Raw genomic sequence first — 18,234 nt, 5'->3', positions numbered from 1 at the left:
TCCCACGTGGTTTGTTGTTTGCCTATCGTGTAACAGTTTTACAGTTCTCGAACAGTTATAAGAGTATCACATGTATAATTATTGTACCAAGTCAAACTCTCACTGATAAACGTGATGCATTACTGACATTATTGTCAGATATGTATCACGCATCCATCCACCACAACCAAGAGCGCTTACGACGTTCCTTGATATCTGATCCATTTATGGCCTGACCAAATATGGCTGTTGAGGCGTGCATTACATTTAGCTAACACAAACTGCATATTAATAGGCTGCAAAATACTTTTATTCAGACCGTTGGCGCAGAATGCGAAAGCTTTAGTTTGGGTATAGACACCGAGTTACACTTGATAAGGTAAAATATATATATTTAATCAAAATGACAACAAAACATATTAGAATTTTATGGAAGTAAAGAAAAAGGCTTAATTTCTATATCACAATGGTCTGCAGACAGGAAACAGTCCACAACCCGGGGGGTCCATAACAGGGTCTACATCACATAAATAATAATACATTCAACTTATATAGCGGTTTTCTAAATACTCAAAGATACTTTACAGAGTGAACACAAAGTAAAAAATAATTTAATAAGAACGTATATAAGTAAAAAATTATAAAAAGATAAATTACTATAAAATAAAATAGGTAGCTAAAAAACTGAAATAGGTAGAAACAACTGAACTGAACTGGCTTACGACATGAACTGGCCAACCGCTTAGAACGTACTCCCACAAATATATGAATATACAAAAAAAAAATCTGTAATAATATCTTATTTGAAGCCAATATCCAATTATAATTAATTCCCCCATCTCTCATCCTTTTTGTCTTTCTTTTTCGTCCTTGACTATCTCACTCTTACCCTTCTTGTATCTCTCTCTCTTACCCTTTTTGACTCTCTCTCTCTCCCCAGGTGTTGTGCACCCTTGTGGCTGCGTTCCTCCACTTCTTCTTCCTGTCCTCCTTCTGCTGGGTGCTGACGGAGGCGTGGCAGTCCTACATGGCGGTCACGGGCCGCTTGAGGAACCGCATCATACGCAAGCGCTTCCTGTGTCTCGGCTGGGGTAGGTGTGAGGGGGGCCGGCAGCCTTTCTAACCGTCCGTGTGTCTCGTGTTCTCTTCGTCTATCAAACACCCATACCTGTCTGGGTGCATCATGGCTAATGTTGCGGCTTGTGTGTGTGTGTCAACGCTCCCCCAACCCCCAGGTCTTCCTGCCCTGGTGGTCGCCATCTCCGTCGGCTTCACCAAGGCCAAGGGATACGGAACGCCCAACTAGTGAGTAGCTCTGACTTTGTTGTGCTCGGCGGGTGGTTGGCTTGCCCATACTGCGTTGGGTAAACTCTGGTATGAAAATACGATGCATAAATGGGAGGGTTACCAGGGGTTGGGAACAAATTCGCAGTGGGTCATTCACTCTTCGGCTTCCCGTTGCTCTGAGGTCGTTCCTACCACCTACTCTCTCTGGCGCTGTCGACCCTGAGTGCCCTGCAGTGATTCCGTCCATGTTCAATTTCATTTAGTCCTCCTAACTTCATCAGACACAGACCTCACCTCCCTTTGCCCCTGTGCTATACAGCTTTAGCCCTTGCCTTTTGATTCTTATGTTCTCCCTGTTTTTCTCTCACCATCACTCTCTCCACCACTCTCTCTCGCTCTCTTAGTTGCTGGCTCTCCCTGGAAGGTGGCCTGCTCTATGCCTTTGTGGGACCTGCGGCCGCTGTAGTCTTGGTACTTCCTCTCTCTGACACTGCCAACCCGAGGAAGCCCTTTCCCTCTGCTCTTCCCTTCACATTTTTAAAACTCTGCTTGCTTTTAAAGAGCTCCGAGCCAACAGCGAGCCAACAGACATACCTGTCTTAACTTAATCTTAAAGCATCAGGCAATACTTGCCTTTGAAAATACTTTTCAAAGGCAATGGCTGATCATGTAAAGTCATCATGTTGTTTTATTTGATCCTGGCCATTGTGGACCCCTGATAGCAGGGTGTAAATATGTAAAGGTATTTAAAAAGCTAATTATGGCGATGAGTCAGTAACTGTAACAGGGTCACCTATTTGACCGCTAGGATTAATTAAATGTCATCGCTGAGGTTTGCAAGGGCAGAATGTCTTTGTGTTGGGCGAGAATATAATTACTACTGTGAGATGTTACTAAACTATGCTGAGCTCAAATAGGATTGTTTCCTCATTTCACTCCGTGTCCAGAAAGTACAAGCCATCTCGTTGGTTGTGAATTCCTCCTTGATTGTTTTCTATTACACTTCATTAAATGCTTAATGTGTATAACCATGCTATTTTAGATGGTGGTATTTAGCATCTTAATGCAGCCACCAAGTTGAATGAATAACTCACATGCATGTTACTTTTAATCAGTGGCCGTTGCCATCAATTTCTGGATGGCATTAGGAATTGTGTTCCTCCTTAACCACAACGTCTCTCCTCTTTCTTCCCAGGTTAACATGGTGATCGGGATTCTGGTTTTTAACAAACTGGTGTCCAAAGACGGCATAACTGATATGAAACTGAAGGAGAGGGCGGGGTATGCGATATACCACTCATCCATTCTGATTATGGACCTATAACCAGCCTGATGTCCAGGAGCGGGGGGGGGGGGGGGACTAGTTCTTTGATTGGAATGATATCCAGAGCTCAGAGCCAGAGCAACATTACCTTGTGTTCAAGACCATCAAGAAATATCTCACAGGAAATTGCAACCACTTAAATACGGGCAATTTTGATCTAGTTCGACAACGGGATGAGAAGTAATTATTTCCATTTTAAAAAATGTATCTCGATTAAGATCAATGGAATTGGCTATGCAGGGTCCTGGGGCCCGAAAAAGGGTACTAGTAGAATGAAAAAAGGAATGCTATCAGACCGATAAAAGGCGGTCTGGTTACTGGTCCTGCTACACGATTGACCCAATGATCGATCATCTCACCCTCCTGAGTTAATTTTCCTGTTGTTTTGTTTTTTAGTTCTTTGTGTGTTTTAACTTTGTTTTGGGAGTCGGTGTTTGGTTACACATTCCTCCAGCTCGTATTGATTTGCGGGGGTTGCTTTTAATGTGATTTTATGTATTTATTTATTTGTTTCTTTTTCCCCTTTGTCTTTGTTGTTGTGTTATTCCTGTTTGGACGTTTAGTGCAAATGGAAGCAGGGTCGCTTCTAACCGAGCATATAGTTTGTATAATCCATTCTCACTCCATGGATAAACAAATATATATATATAAATACACACTATGGCATCAGGCTCTCGGACCGCTCAGCCTTTCATTAGTTTCCTCTCTTGCCAGATTTAGTCAATTAAGGGTAATACTGTTTTCAAAAAGACCTTTAGATATGCATGTAGCAATTTAGCAAATGCTTTTACCCGTAGTGACTCACATCTGCAAGGTGAGGACAATCAGCATAAAATCACTACTGCAGTAACTACAACATTGTCGGTGCTGCATGGCAGAGTTTAGTCCTAATAACGGAGCGAAGAGTTGCAATAGAAATCAGGAATCCTTTAAAGTTTTAAAAGTAATTGACAGCCTGATGTTGAAATAACTACACATATGACAGCGTCCATGCACCCTGCTTGCCTTTAGCCTGAATGTTGGCTGTTAGGCCTTTACTTAGTGTTGTTGTGTCTAATTGTTATAATTTATCTATATCTGCCTCTCTCTCTCTCTCTCTCTCTCTCTCTCTCTCTCTCTCTCTCTCTCTCTCTCTCTCTCTCTCTCTCTCTCATCTACCAACTTGAACAATGTTTGCCTTTCAATGACCTCTTTGTTCAACTGTACTTGTTTTATTTTTGCTGTCTGAAAAGTCATGTTTGCACAGAATCCCCTCTCTCTCACTCAGGGCTCTCCCATCAGGAACACATCAGCCTCAGAGGCCCTCCCCCATGTCATCTGTGATTGGGTAAAACATATCTGCCCACCTCACCCTTTTTTCTTGATGTATGGCTAATAGCCCCGCCCATCACCAAACCCTGCTGCCTCCACTCTGCTAGCAAGCACCTCTGATTGGCCTCCTTAGTACTTCCCTCGCTATTTACCCTGCAATTTACCCTAACACCTGGTAGTGCAATAGTAAACACATATTAACTTAACCTTATTGTTTGAGTTCTGACAATTTCTTGACGTAACAAAATAGATGATAAAATAACTAAATGATCGATGACATTTTCACAATAATAATACAGTAGTTAAAAGGATTAAATGTTTGATACTTAGGGTGTAGAAAAATCTGTAATAATGACGATGAGGGGGTGTGAATGTATGTGTGTGTGTGTAAGACTCTCGGTAAACTAACACGTCTTTGCATCTGGAAAAATGTGTCTTTCCGTTTACGGTCTTGAACCATAAATAGTTTGTAGGCCAGTGTTTGTGGACAGCTGGTTGTGGAACCGCCATGGGAAATGAACAAGGTCTCAAACATAACTGATTGAACAATGTTGTGTAACGGTGCTGTCACAAAACCGCACAGCAGTTTGACTCTGCGTCCCTGCATCCCGTTCGTTTTGTCCCGGCTGTGGTTGAGCTCAAAGCGGGTTGGTGTAGGGACTCTGACTTAGGCTCCCCCTTCAATGGTGTCTCTGTTCCCCCTACCGCCACACAATGGTGGCTGTTTTCTCCGTGTTCAAAGCCCAGATCTCATGTTTAATGAAGGTAATTAATGTGTGCAGCATCTAATGAGACACACGAAGCATCTGCGCCGGGCCTGAGCAGCTTCTGAGACTGTGTCAACGGGTAATTGGCTGAGAAAGTTAAAATAGACAAGAGAGTCCCGATTCCTTTCAGCGATTACGTATACGCATGTTTACAGAAGCCGGGAGGCGTTCACACTCTGTGGATTGTCCTTGGGTAAAACCCTCCAAAGATATTAGGTTGGGCTAACATCGTGACACCTTTGTCTAATGGCAGCTGTGAGTTGAAAACCAGATTCCGTGTGAGTCGATGGACAGATTATCAGCAAAAGCACAATAACGCTTGGGGTCAGTGTGTGTGCGTGACGATTATCGCTTTCGGTGGGGAGCGTAGCAGGCTCCATTGACCCAGCCCCACACACAGACACACACACACACCATCACCATGAAGAGAAGGGGAATTTATGTTGGTAAATGTTTTTTATCCCTATAAAAAGAATCGTATTGCTTTTTAATATCATCGCCTGTGAAACATTTAGAGGGTGTTTTTGCCCTTTTACTTGGAATTGAATTCATTCTATTACGTGAATTTAATCTAGGCGACCCAGGGGCTATGCAATCGATTTGGTTTGGCTTCTCTTGACTTTACTGGTTGTGGGGCTGAGGAGACGTTGGGTTGTGGACTCGTCTCGTTGGTCATCGTTCCCTCGGTGGTCTTTCATCATAACACTGCAGCCGTGGAACAGACTCAGAACCAGCAGTCCTCCACGCGGCTACAACACTGCCTTGTGTTGCTTGTGTTTTTTGTAATGCACATACACAGATATAGGTTTTGTACAATTCTAGCACTAGAATTAAGTTCTCCACTTTGACGTCGTAGTGCATATGTTAATGATGCTCTACTGATTGCATGTGTGTGTGTGTGTGTGTGTGTGCGTGTGTTTTTGTATGTTGGATGGATGCTTGCTTAAGTGCCCAGCATTAATTCCGTAAAGGTAGGGTTTGAGCTGACGAAACAAAGTAGCACAAGTAATTCCACGTTGCTATGAACATATTTAAAAAGAGAATGTAAATGTGCATTTAGACCTTTTTAGTGAATTATAGTTTATATGTAATTAGAAAATATGCTAAAACAAGGAAGAAAAGAGCACCAAAGATAAAAATCATACCGGAATTTCCTTTTTTCCATAATAATGTCAAATCTCACTACTCATCATCAACATCCCCTGTAGACATAAATTCAGAGGAGAAAATGTCAACACACACACGCAAACACACAACTCCTAGCCCTGAGAGAGAGACAGGTCAGAGATCACTGACAAGCTGCCCGTGCTCATCCCTGTCCAGTCCACGTGCACGCACCTGTGCACGTTTGTGTACGTGTTGTGTGTGTGTGTGTGTGTGTGTGTGTGTTTGTGCGTGTGTGTATGGGTGAATATGGGATGTGTGCGTGCAGGTGTATTTGTATCTGTGTATGTGACAGCGTGTTGATTTGACTTTGCAGTCAGATGACAGTGCCCCTGTACAATATGACGCTCAAATGTGCCAAGTGCGGAGTTATCTCATCGGCTGACGTGTCCACCACAGCTACCAGTAACGCCATGTTAGTCCCGCTAATTATTACTCCTAACTATTCCTAACTCTGTTCTCTCCCCTCTGCCTTCTCTATATCTCTACCTCTCCTGTCTCTCCCTCAATCTCTCCCTCGCTCTCCCTCTCTCTCTCTCTCTCTCTCTCTCTCTCTCTCTCTCTCTCTCTCTCTACAGCTACCAGTAACAGCATGTTACTCCTTCTAATTATTACTCCTTAACTCTTCTTGTCTCCGTTCTCCCTCTGCTCCCATCTCTATAATTCTACCTATCCCGTCCCTCCTTGCCTCTTCCTCTCTTCATTTTCTCTCTGCCTCTCGGTCCTCTCTATGTCCCTGATCCTATCTTCATTCCTTCCTTCCTTCCTTTCCTTCTCCCTTCTGCCTTTAAAAAGAGAGGGACTGGCCACTAGAGGCTGACACATTTTGATGTTGAACGTGTTTGGTTACCGTGTGGATGCGTGTGTCTGCAAATGACTTACATAGTAACTAAATTATCTAATCATTTCACAATTGTGTTATTCGTTAGTTATATTGTTGCGAAGGAGTGTGTGCATTTTTGTGCTTAAATGCACAGAAGGTAGTCTACTCATGTGAGCAGAGATTCTGCTATTATTAACAATATTGAAATGTCTCCCGGCTGTGGGCTCGGGGAGGGAGAGAGAAACATTCTTAATGAGCATTTCAATTGCAACAATAAGAGGTAGTGAACGTGTTTGTGTGTGTGTGTGTGTGTGTGTGTGTGTAAACATGGTATGTGTGATGTAACTGTCCAGGGACTTCTAGAACTTCTGCACAAACCGTTATGTAATGGTACATGAAACCATGTCCATGTCTATCTACTCTTCTAGATAAAGTCATAAAACAAAAACATATTCACATGATCACATTATAAAAACAATGCACGAAAGTCTCCCCCCCCCCCCCCCCCCCCTCAAAAATGTCCCACTGAGTCAGAACACAAACACGATAAAAACTACAAAATATAAAAAAACGTATATCCCTTTAGTTTTGGGCGGAGGAACTGCTATCCTATGACTCAACATCTCTTTCTGTCCTCATTTTCCTTTATCTTTACCTTCTGCAATTCCCTCCCGATCCGCCTCCCCCCCCCCCTCCCCCCTTCCCTCCTCTCCTTCTCTGGGGTTCTTATAGACTCAGCCCCATGGATGGTTTGAATGGACCATTTTTTTGAACATACATGCATGTCATATATGTTAAATATAGACACATATATCTACAGAGTATGGATGTATGTTTACCTTTTTTCTTTTTTTTGTGCCCGTGCCATTAAGTATAATGTGTGTCTTGCGGTGTTTTTAAATCTTAAGTGAAAAGGCAGCAATTATTTGAATTACTCTACAATTGATATCGACAATGTTTTGCGTAGAAGCAACATATCAGTCATGGGCGGTTTTAAAAGAAAGACATTCGTTTTTTTGCCATGCTGATTTTTTTCTAGACGAGTCAACAGCTAATTTTATATCTGCTGCCATTGCCCAAATAACATACGATGAACACCGTAGACTCGGGCCCATTCCCAGATAGCCTCGTGATGGTTCTGAGGAAGGTCTTACTCCCCCGCTCACGCTGGGTCCCTTGGCTGTGCTGCAGGGCGTCTCTGTGGAGCTCCTGTGTGGTGCTGCCGCTGCTCGCCCTGACCTGGATGTCCGCCGTGCTGGCCATCACGGACCGTCGCTCGGCCCTGTTCCAGATCCTCTTCGCCGTCTTCGACTCCCTGGAGGGCTTTGTCATCGTCATGGTGCACTGCATCCTGCGCAGAGAGGTACGCCTCCACTCCATCCCTCCCCCCCGCCCCCCCCAACCCACCCTCGCCGCCGCCTCCCTCTCTCTCTCGCCCACCACCTATTTCTCTAGCCCTCACAGACGTTACAACCTCCCCCCGGGGATGATTCATTACCTCACATAAATGAATAAGATGGCTACATAATTAGTTTTCTTGTGTTGTTGGTGTTTTTTTTTGGTTTTGTTTGTATTTTGTAACATTTTAAGTTTTAGAAAGTCACATTATAAAACTTAACTTAATGCTAAATTAAATTTGCCCCTATACTGTCACAGCTTTTTGACAAATAACGGATTTGTAGCCAAACAAGTTAAAAAAACAAAAAAAAACCAAGGCACGCTCCAGTTCTGCAAACTACAAATGCTGCGTAACAACAAAAATATATTTCTGACGACTTTGTCATGCCGTTGCTTGATTTACAGGCACACAGTTTTAAGCTCCAAACATTTCAGAGGAAAAGAGGGAGGAAGAGCATTTAAAGCTTTAAAAGCTTGACGAGGTTGATAAATAGAGGAGCTAGAGGAGTTAGAGAAGCTAGAGGAGTCAGGAACTTAAGGAACTAGAGGAGCTAGAGAAATAAGAGGAGTTAAAGGAGCAAGACAAGCTTTTGGAGTTAGAGGAGCTAGAGGAGCAACAACAGAGGAGCAACAGGAGTTAGAGGAGTTACTGGAGTAGAGCTTGAGGAGAGGAGCTAGGGGAGCAACCGGAGAGGAGCTAGAGTGTTGTACAACAGCAGGGTCAGCTGCCCGGAACAGCCTCGTTTTCCAGGGGCCGCTTGGGGGATCATTTGACTGGAAGAAGGGCAGGAACCCTGACGCAGTGTTTCCCTGGGGGGTCCAGGTCCAAGAGGCAGTCAAGTGTCGTGTGGTGGACCGCCAGGAGGACGGCAACGCAGACTCGGGAGGATCTTTCCAGAATGGACACGCCCAGCTCATGGTACAATGATGATGTGAAATGCTTCACGTGTTGAGTTTGACGATACACTCTCAGTATCGATGTGATTAGTGATTAGTTGTAAGACTCAAGGAACACAGCTGTGGAATCCTTTTGAGACTTTCTCTTGTGTTTTGTTAAAAAGCCTACCTGGCAACCATTTGATATAATTAGGTATGTTCATGTCCCCATTGCGTGAATAATAGAACTGTGTTTTGTTTCCCTTTGTTTTCAGACTGACTTCGAGAAAGACGTGGATATTGCATGTCGCTCAGGTAATTTGCAGCAGTACATTGTGTGTGCTATGTGTTTGAATATGTGGGCATATGTGTGTGTGTGATCGGGCGTGTGTATTCATATACGCTGAAGTCCCTTCATAACCACCACAAGCTGTCTCAAGTGATTTCCAAAGCGCTCTTCGGTATTGTCACAACAGATGTTTGTTCATTCCATTCAAATTCCCAGCCATCCCCGGTCCTCAGTTATTGAGAACCTTTTTTCCCGAAGCCTGTTTTTGACGAGGGCTTGGGATAGCCGCACAGCGTGATTGAGGATAGAGGGCTCTGGCAGGCGGGAGTTGACTGTGTGTTGAGTAGTAATATGCAGATAAATAGGGGATGCAGTCTGAGCCGCACCCAACACCGTATAATGAAGTCCCCTCCCTACGGTGCAGAATCAGATAGCAAGGGCCTCTCCTGGCAGGCCCACGCTGGGAGACCGGATCTGATTATCTCCCGAGACAGACGATCAGAAGAAGCATCTGGAGCACACAGCTATGGAGACACAGACACATCCCCCCCCCTCCGCCTCAATACACTCCCATTCTCAAGAGTGAGCTGCATCAGGAAAAATGGAGACAAATGTTTGTGTTAGTCTCATTGGGGTTGAGTGGCGTGAGGTTGTGGGGCTAGTGCTGGCGGTTCTGAACGCTGTTGTTCGCCAATCTCCTAAATCTCATTGTGCGGGCTGATGGATGCCACTATGGCCTGACCCCGGGGGTTGTGGTGGCGGTGTAGTCTCCACCAATATACTTCCCCGCCATCCCCTGGAGAACTGAGCCGAACTGAGGGTATCGTCTGTGGCTTTTCCGGGACTTTTAGGTGGTGTTGCTTATTTGCTTTGTCTTCTGTCTCTTTCCGTCTATGTCTCCTTGTTGCAAGTCACTTGCAGTGAATTGCAGTGAACTCAAATACACATAGGAACAGGGTTTAACGCACAACATCTAGGAAGCTGTGCGAAACATTGGCGATGGGACCCCAGTTCCCTTTTGGCTATGAGTCAAACACAGTAATCTCTCTCTCTCTCTCTCTCTCTCTCTCTCTCTCTCTCTCTCTCTCTCTCTCTCTCTCTCTCTCTCTCTCTCTCAGGCCCCATGAAGCGCTCCTCCCTGCAGGGGGAGGACAAGGCCTCAGCGGGCACCCTCACGCTGCAGAAGGGCTCCAACTTCAACACCATGCCAGCCAGCATGGCCAAGGTGCACCTGCAGAACGTGGCTGACTACAGCAGCCACACGCTGACCCTGCGCCGGGACAAGGCCGCCGCCGCCAACGCCAAGGGCATCAGCACCGAGCTGCCGGGGGCCAAGTCCATCTACATCTGCGACGGGGAGCTCTTCAAGCAGCTGGACGGAGAGCCGCCACGGGGGGCCGGAGAGGGCGGTGGCGGGGGCGGGTCAGACGGCGGTGGAGGCGGAGGGGGCGGCCCGGGCCCGGGGAACAACCAAGGGTACGTCATCCTGCCCACCAACAACTCGGGCACGCTGAAGCCCTCCAAGGGCAAGGATGACCCGGCGGCAAAGTACAACCTGAGCATCGAGCAGCTGCCTCAGAGCCGGCTCGTCCACCTGGCCAACTCGGCCGGGACGGACGGGGTGCCGGGCTTCGGGCTGAAGAGCCTGCCGGCCGACCAGGTGAGCGTCTCGTGCACGGAGAGAGACTCGCCCATGCACAACCTGCACAACATGGGCCACAACATGGGCGATGGCGGCGGCGACGGTGGGAACGGGATGTCCAAGGGCGAGAACATCGCCACGCTGTCCATGAGCTCGCTAGAGGTTAGTCCAGAGCAGAGGAGCTACAAGCACGCCGTATGCATGAGTCCACATGTCAAATCACCTATTCAAACACCATCATGTTCCTCATCCTCAGGACTCCAGTCATCACAGTTTGATTTATTAATTCACTTTGAGAAAGAAAATCGGGGGAACTCCAAAAGATTATTTTCTTTTTGTTGCCTGATATGAAAAGGCCCTTTCTTTATTTTCACTCCGACCACTTCCATATGAAAAAGAGGAGCTCAGCATAGCTTGTCCCCCACAAAGATGTCATTTTTCCAAAAGGTCAGTTTTCCCTCTGTTCTCTCTGTGTGGAGACCAGCGGCGGACACAGATAGCACACACACACACACACACACACACACACACACACACACACATAGATGAGCCGGCTAGTGGCAAGACAATCCGCCTGCTGGTGTCTTTTGACTCCGGCCGGTGGGGGGAGGGCCGACGCCAAATACAATCCCCCACAATGCAGTGCAGACGCGGCAGCTGCCACCGCCACTGAGACGCCTGAAGGTCAGCTCTTCCTCGTGCCGCTCGGCGAGAGGGGACATAAAGGTCGCTTGGTCACAAGCTGTTTACCGCAGGCCTGTGCCAGCGGAGTTTCGGCAAGACGACCACGGAGGCTTTCTGTTCTTTTTTTATCACCAGTCACTGCTGCAAGACAAGCAAACCCCTTCCGCGGCCCAGTCCCCCTCCCCCTCCCTCGTCAAGGACCAAAGAAGCCTGCGTTCAATCAAACAAGAAAAAACCCTTTCTCTTACTTGTCGTGTTTCTTTTTTAAGGTGTATGATATCAAAACATATTTTCATCTCTTTTCTGCCCCCAGAGACGAAAATCACGCTATGCTGAGCTCGACTTTGAGGTAATTTTGGTTTCACCACATCATTCAACAAACATTGGGTAACCAGCCACTATTGTTTTGCATCGCCATTCATTTCTCATGAAAGGAAACCATAAAAGATAGACCTCAGCATGTCAATCTGCAGTTGTGTCGGATGCGAGTGGGGTGACGTGTCTTCCTGAGCTCACTCCTGTCCTCCCCATGTGTGTGTGCGTGCGTGCTGCAGAAGATAATGCACACCAGGAAACGGCACCAGGACATGTTCCAGGACCTGAACAGGAAGATCCACACTGCAGACAAGGACAGAGAGTCGCCTCCCGTCGACAGCAAAGCCGCCAAAAGATGGAGCATATCGTCTGCCGGCAGTGACAAGACCAACCTGAGTGTAAGATACTCCCGCTATTTCTTCTTAGAAATTCCCCTTACCCCTTCAAAACAAGGGGGAGGGGTAAGGGGGAGGGGTAAGGGGAAGGGGTAAGGGGAAGGGGTAAGGGGTAGAAATGGGATTGGGCCTTACTGTCAATGTCCTGGTGGTCCACCTACTGTCAGATCTCTAGCCTTGGTATTTATAGCTCATATACTTTTGAAAAAGGTGGATAAAAGTCAATCTCAGACTGAGCCCTCTGATGTTTGGAGTCAGAGTTGTGCCCGCTGCTTTGGTCGTGGCTATTTATGTGATGTGGTAATCGGTCGTTGATGCTGTTCCGTCGTGGTCGTTTTAGCTTTTCATTGAATTTCGGTGCAGTCAAGCACAGCAGGCAGTGAGAATATCAACACCGTTCTCAATGCCTGCAAAACAGAAATGGAAACATTGCACTAGCCAAAATATTTGATTTAAGTGCTAGCATTAAGTTAGTTCATAGGTAACTTAATGATAGGTAACGACACCCCCCCCCCCCCAGGACAAGCAGCAGACCCCCAGCAAGAGGCCCTGGGACGGCATCCGTAAGCCCCACTCCCCCCCGTCCTGGGTGAGGAAGGACCTGGACACGGTGGCCGCCTCGCCCCTGGAGCTGCAGACGGTGGAGTGGGAGAAGGTCAGCGCCACCATCCCCCTGGTGGGCCAGGAGCTGATGGACCTGCAGACTGAGGTGTGAGGACCCCCCGGGGACGGACAGACGGACGGACACCAACCGGACCAGACGGACTGCTGAGAAAACACCCTGGTCTTCTGTCCTAATCAGCCCACCCCCCCCCTCCCCCCCCCCCCCCCCTCCCTCCCAAACACCACAACAACGACCACCTCCTCCCCCTTCAGACATCATCTCCCTCCCCACCACCCCACCCCATCCCCTCTTCAACAGAGTGCCGCACCCCCCTGCCCTCACCCCTCTCAACCCCGCCTCCCCCACTGGACTGGACCAACGTGGCAGTGAGGGGGGAGGGAGAGGAGGGGGGGGGGGGATACAGACGCACACTGCTCAAGTGCACTGCCCAACTCGGTTTCCTATGTTGTTGCTGTTTTTCTGTTGTTGTTTTTCAAGAGGCTAACGGATGGAATTGGTTGAGGAGGAGGAGAGGTGTGAGGTTTGGGGCGGGGGGGGGGGGAGAGCAGGGAGTCACGGACATGAGACATCCTGCAGCACTTTGAGAAACAACAGGTGACTTTTATATCGTTTCATTTGTCCTTGGAACAATTTTAATTTTTGTCTTCAACTATGTAATGAAACAACTGAACTTGTTATCTTTCTAAAAAAAATGTATTTAGGATATATATATATATATATATATATATATATATATATATATATATATATATATACACACACATATATATATATGGCCTTGAATATTGAGTCTTACACAGGGAAAAGGGAAAGATGCTGCGCAGTCGGCATCAACAGCATCAACTAAAAGCAATCATGCAGTCTTCTTCGCTGTCACTGGGGGTGATAGTGTTACCGTGATGGACAGGAGTCAGTCCCTGGGTCTTCATTCAGTGTTACCGTGATGGACAGGAGTCTGTCCCTGGGTCCTCATTCAGTGATGGACAGGAGTCTGTCCCTGGGTCCTCATTCAGTGTTACCGTGATGGACAGGAGTCTGTCCCTGGGTCCTCATTCAGTGATGGACAGGAGTCTGTCCCTGGGTCCTCATTCAGTGTTACCGTGATGGACAGGAGTCTGTCCCTGGGTCCTCATTCAGTGTTACCGTGATGGACAGGAGTCTGTTCCTGGGTCTTTATTCAGTGATGGACAGGAGTCAGTCCCTGCCTGGGTCTTCATTCAGTGTTACCGTGATGGACAGGAGTCTGTCCCTGGGTCTTCATTCAGTGATGGACAGGTGTCTGTCCCTGGGTCTTCATTCAGTGATGGAGAGGAGTCTTTCCCTGCCTGGGTCTTCATTCAGTGATGGACAGGAGTCTGTCCCTGGGTCTTCATTCAGTGATGGAGAGGAGTCTTTCCCTGCCTGGGTCTTCATTCAGTGATGGACAGGAGTCGGTCCCTGTCTGGGTCTTTATTCAGTGATGGACAGGAGTCAGTCCCTGGGTCTTCATTCAGTGATGGACAGGAGTCTGTCCCTGCCTGGCTCTTCATTCAGTGTTACATTGATGGACAGGAGTCTGTCCCTGGGCCTCATCATTTCCTTTTGACTGTTGTTCGTACTGCTCCACTGTAATCCTTCACTGCCCCCTGCGCTCAATGATAACATTGTGAGGGGGGTACCTCAGCTTCTCACCGGAACCTCAGGGTGTGGAACTCACCCCGAACGGGACCTAGCGCGCAGCTCCAAAGTACAGAGTCTCTCGTCCTTCTCCTCCCCTACCCATCCCTCCCCCACGCCTGGGGCGGGGCACACTGGGGCCACTTGTGGCCAATCAGTGTCATCACTGGCAGCTTGCACAGCTTGCCCCCCCCGTCTCTGTCCCCGTCCCCTCCACATACCTCTCATTGGCCGATGACCTCGACGATGTCACCGCCAGACCACGTTGGCTTTTTTGAATCTTCGGCGAGTTGCAGAAGGGGTCGAAGGTCAGCGGCTGCGTACTGTCACAGTCATCGATTGCTTGATGTACAAGCAGGCTTGGTACATTTTATTGCATACACAGTAGATCTTTGCAGGTGCAAGATGAGACAAAAAAAAAGAAAAAGAGTTACTCATGTCTTGGTGTCTGAGTGTGTGTGTGTATGGTGTATGTAAAGAATTCTATGAGGAAGTTAAAATGAGGGTTATATATATTGCTGTGTATGTATCCAGAGATATGAATATGGATATATATATATATACACACGGTATGGATCCTGTAGTAACCAATGGGGCGTTGATGGATGCACACTGAGAAAGCACAAGACTCACTTGGAGTCCTGATGTACAGCAAAATGTAATTATTTCAGAGTTCTACAAGAATGGATTTTAGCCTATAAATATATTTCTTACTGTGCTTGGGGATAGTTGTTCTCATCGTTATTATTCTCTGAAATATGAACACAGTTATTGAGATAACGCTCACCCCCCCCTCACCCCTTCCTGTCCCCCTCACCCCTCCACAATGCAGGACTATAAAGTTGATCTGCATCACAACGTAACTGTGTGTACGTGACGGAGTGTGAGTGTGTGTATGTCGATGTGTGTTGTTGTGCGTGCGCGCGCGCGTGTGTGTGTGTGTGTTTTGATATCACCAACTGTCTCTCTCTGTCTCTCTCTCTCCCTCTCTCTCTCAGATCTTAGTCCTGGAATTCAATACAACCTCCCATCCCTGTTTTTATTTCAATCGGGGCTGCCTCTTTGTTAATGTACAGTTTTCAGAGCACAAGATGAATGTGTCATATTTCTAATAAAAGTATATCTACATTATAAACCGGTCAATGAATCCTGTTACGGAAATAAGTGCTTTGAAATGTCTCCAATCAGATTTGTGTCAATTCTTCGGGGGGGAATGGAAAAAAAGCTTTTTTTGATGACATCGTTTTAAACACACAACACAAATGTCAGCACATGCAATTATGAATCCCTTTTCAGATAAGTAACATTTTAATAAAAAAAGGTAAATGTGTGGCTGCCAGTGGTTAACCTCGGCCGAATTGGGGTTTACCACCCCCTGTCAGTTGTGAACGATTTCCATGCAAATCCCTTTCCTCGGCCGCCACATCCCATCCTCTCGTTGTTCTTAATTAGCATACGTGTTGTTTGAACCCAGTTTATCTAAAAGCCTGACTTATTTATAAGTGCTGGCCTATGGTACCTCAGAAAAGCCCATTTATATACCAAATGGAAGAGGATAGAGGAATTCTAATATAGCTTTTGTCCTGTATGCAAAGAACAAAGCATCTATGGGAATAAATGCGACGGCATGTTGTGCTTACCTCAAAACATTGATCATTAGTAAGCATGCTCCTCGCTGTGTCAGTGAAAATTCATCTTGACAGTGAACAATTTACCCGATTACAGATTTAATCTGTCACCTGTAGCGTGTCTATAACCTACTTTTGTAGTATTTCATGCCTTGCTTATTGGCATTGTTCTATGTACATTTCCTCAATTGTATTTGTCCTTGCTGTCTTCATTAACCACCACATCTATACACACTCACACTCATCATGAACTAGAGTCTTGTGTATTTCTATTTCGGTAGAATCATGAATGCTCTCAGTAGATTTAAGTGTTCTGGTGGGTCTTAAGTTGTCGAGACACCAAAGCTTCAGCCAGCTGTCTTCTTTAGTCACCATCCAGACGCATTAAACTCACATCGTTATTGTGTCCGCCGGGACAAATCATTGTTCAAAGTCGCCTTGTTACACAGAAGGGTAGAGAGATGTGGATATGACTAGTGGGTTTTTGACTAGCATGATACCCTTGGACCCTTGGTACTGGCCCTGTTCACAGATGTCTCGGAAATAGACATGGAGGATAAACAAGGAAAACAATCCAATGTCAAATTTAGTCTGTGATTATGAGCGGCGTTTTGCGAGACATTGGACACAAGGGTGTTACAGTTCTGGCTTTGGGATCCGAGGTTAATCTTTCATCGCTAGTCGCTACCTCCCTAATTCATGAGGACATCTGTTTTTACGAGGCCGCGTACGATGATTACGACAGGCCTCAGTAGAAGAAGAGCTGGACAAGCAAGGACTTCTAATGAGAAAATGTTCCAGACGCGTAGACATGAATGGACTCTGGCAAGCATGGACACACTCGTGCATGTCCTCAAATGCAAGCTCTAGCACATGCGTTTATGCACGCACACACACACACACACACAACCTTCCCAGCCCATTCACATACATACAAACACACAAGCTCCCCCCCACCCTACCATATTCTCACGCACAAACACAAAACCTTCCCACCACAAACACACAGGTACATACACCTCCACACACACAACCCCCCTCACCAATCCACACACATGCACTCACACAACCACACAAACCCCCTCACCAATCCACACGCATACACACACACAACCACACAAACACACAATCCCCCCATCCCCACACACACACATGCACATACGCAGGCACAAACACATCGCCTTCCAATCACACTCACAGACACACACGTGCAATCCAATCTGGCATACATTGGAAGCGTGAGACACACTGGCACCGTTATCAATGTCCAGGCTGAGGGGCGAAGCTAACTTATTATAGCGGGCTGCTGATAAAGGCAGCGGCAGAGCGCAGGTCTGGCTGGAACCAGGCCTCTCCTGTAATAGCCAACGGCTTATCGCCGCAGCGCGCTCCCCTGCAGCACTGGAGTCCGCTACTGCAAAACAACTCCCATGAGGTTCATTGCTTTCCACTTTTTTTCTTAATTTAATTTCCTGAATAGTAGCGAATAAATATATTATATATATTTATATTATATATTTATGGCGGAGATATATTTCTCATGCCTAAACAGGAAATGGCGTGTGGTGTGGATGCTATTTCATGTCAACGCCAACGCCTTTTTTTTTTATTTCTTTTTTTTACGTGCCGAATGTCACGTTTGTTCTTTATGATTTGTCGGTGTTATTATATGAGTAAAGAAGTGCTGCAGAGTGTTTAAATCACAGGGTGTGATTGTTATAAATCTGATCTACCAGGAAGGCTTGTATCCAATTAGGGGGAAACAATCCCTCTCAGTGCAACCACTCTGCATTGCCACACACACGAGGAGGACGTTAAATATGGTTGTTTTTCAAGGATGTCAAGGATTGTGTGTCCTTGATCCTGTTTGTGTGTGTGTGTGTTTCTTCATGTGTGTGAATTAATGTTTGTTCATGTCTTTAATGTGTGTGTGTGTGTGTGTGTGTGTGTGTGTGTGTGTGTGTGTGTGTGTGTGTGTGTGTGTGTGTGTGTGTGTGTGTGTTTGTGAAAGCATGTTGTGAAAGAAAGTATCTCTCCAACACAATCAAATCATTGAAGATCCACATCTAAA

The 18,234-nt window shown here is 46.4% G+C and overlaps 1 protein-coding gene across 6 annotated transcripts in view; it reads left to right on the top strand.

Annotated features, from left to right (window-relative positions):
* Positions 1-13,073, top strand: part of adgrb1a (adhesion G protein-coupled receptor B1a) — a 78,526-nt gene extending 65,453 nt beyond the window's left edge. For 2 of the 6 annotated variants that reach the window (XM_030371001.1, XM_030371000.1), the window contains exons 21-32: positions 920-1,070; positions 1,215-1,284; positions 1,671-1,737; positions 2,462-2,547; positions 6,149-6,247; positions 7,847-8,018; positions 8,877-8,972; positions 9,205-9,244; positions 10,337-11,022; positions 11,858-11,893; positions 12,099-12,257; positions 12,775-13,073. In XM_030371001.1, the coding sequence (XP_030226861.1) occupies positions 920-1,070; positions 1,215-1,284; positions 1,671-1,737; positions 2,462-2,547; positions 6,149-6,247; positions 7,847-8,018; positions 8,877-8,972; positions 9,205-9,244; positions 10,337-11,022; positions 11,858-11,893; positions 12,099-12,257; positions 12,775-12,969 (1,857 nt within the window). In that variant the 3' untranslated portion in view covers positions 12,970-13,073. Of the gene's footprint in view, positions 1-919; positions 1,071-1,214; positions 1,285-1,670; positions 1,738-2,461; positions 2,548-3,857; positions 3,918-6,148; positions 6,248-7,846; positions 8,019-8,876; positions 8,973-9,204; positions 9,245-10,336; positions 11,023-11,857; positions 11,894-12,098; positions 12,258-12,774 lie in introns of all 6 variants that reach the window. The other 4 variants (XM_030371004.1, XM_030371005.1, XM_030371003.1 and 1 more) reach the window with 3 other exon arrangements.
* Positions 13,074-18,234: the final 5,161 nt, after the last annotated feature.

This window comes from Gadus morhua, chromosome 11 (assembly GCF_902167405.1).
Source record: "Gadus morhua chromosome 11, gadMor3.0, whole genome shotgun sequence".
Taxonomy (NCBI): domain Eukaryota; kingdom Metazoa; phylum Chordata; class Actinopteri; order Gadiformes; family Gadidae; genus Gadus; species Gadus morhua.
The sequence above is the reverse complement of the archived record's forward strand: the minus strand, read 5'-3'. Positions and strand labels throughout refer to the sequence as shown.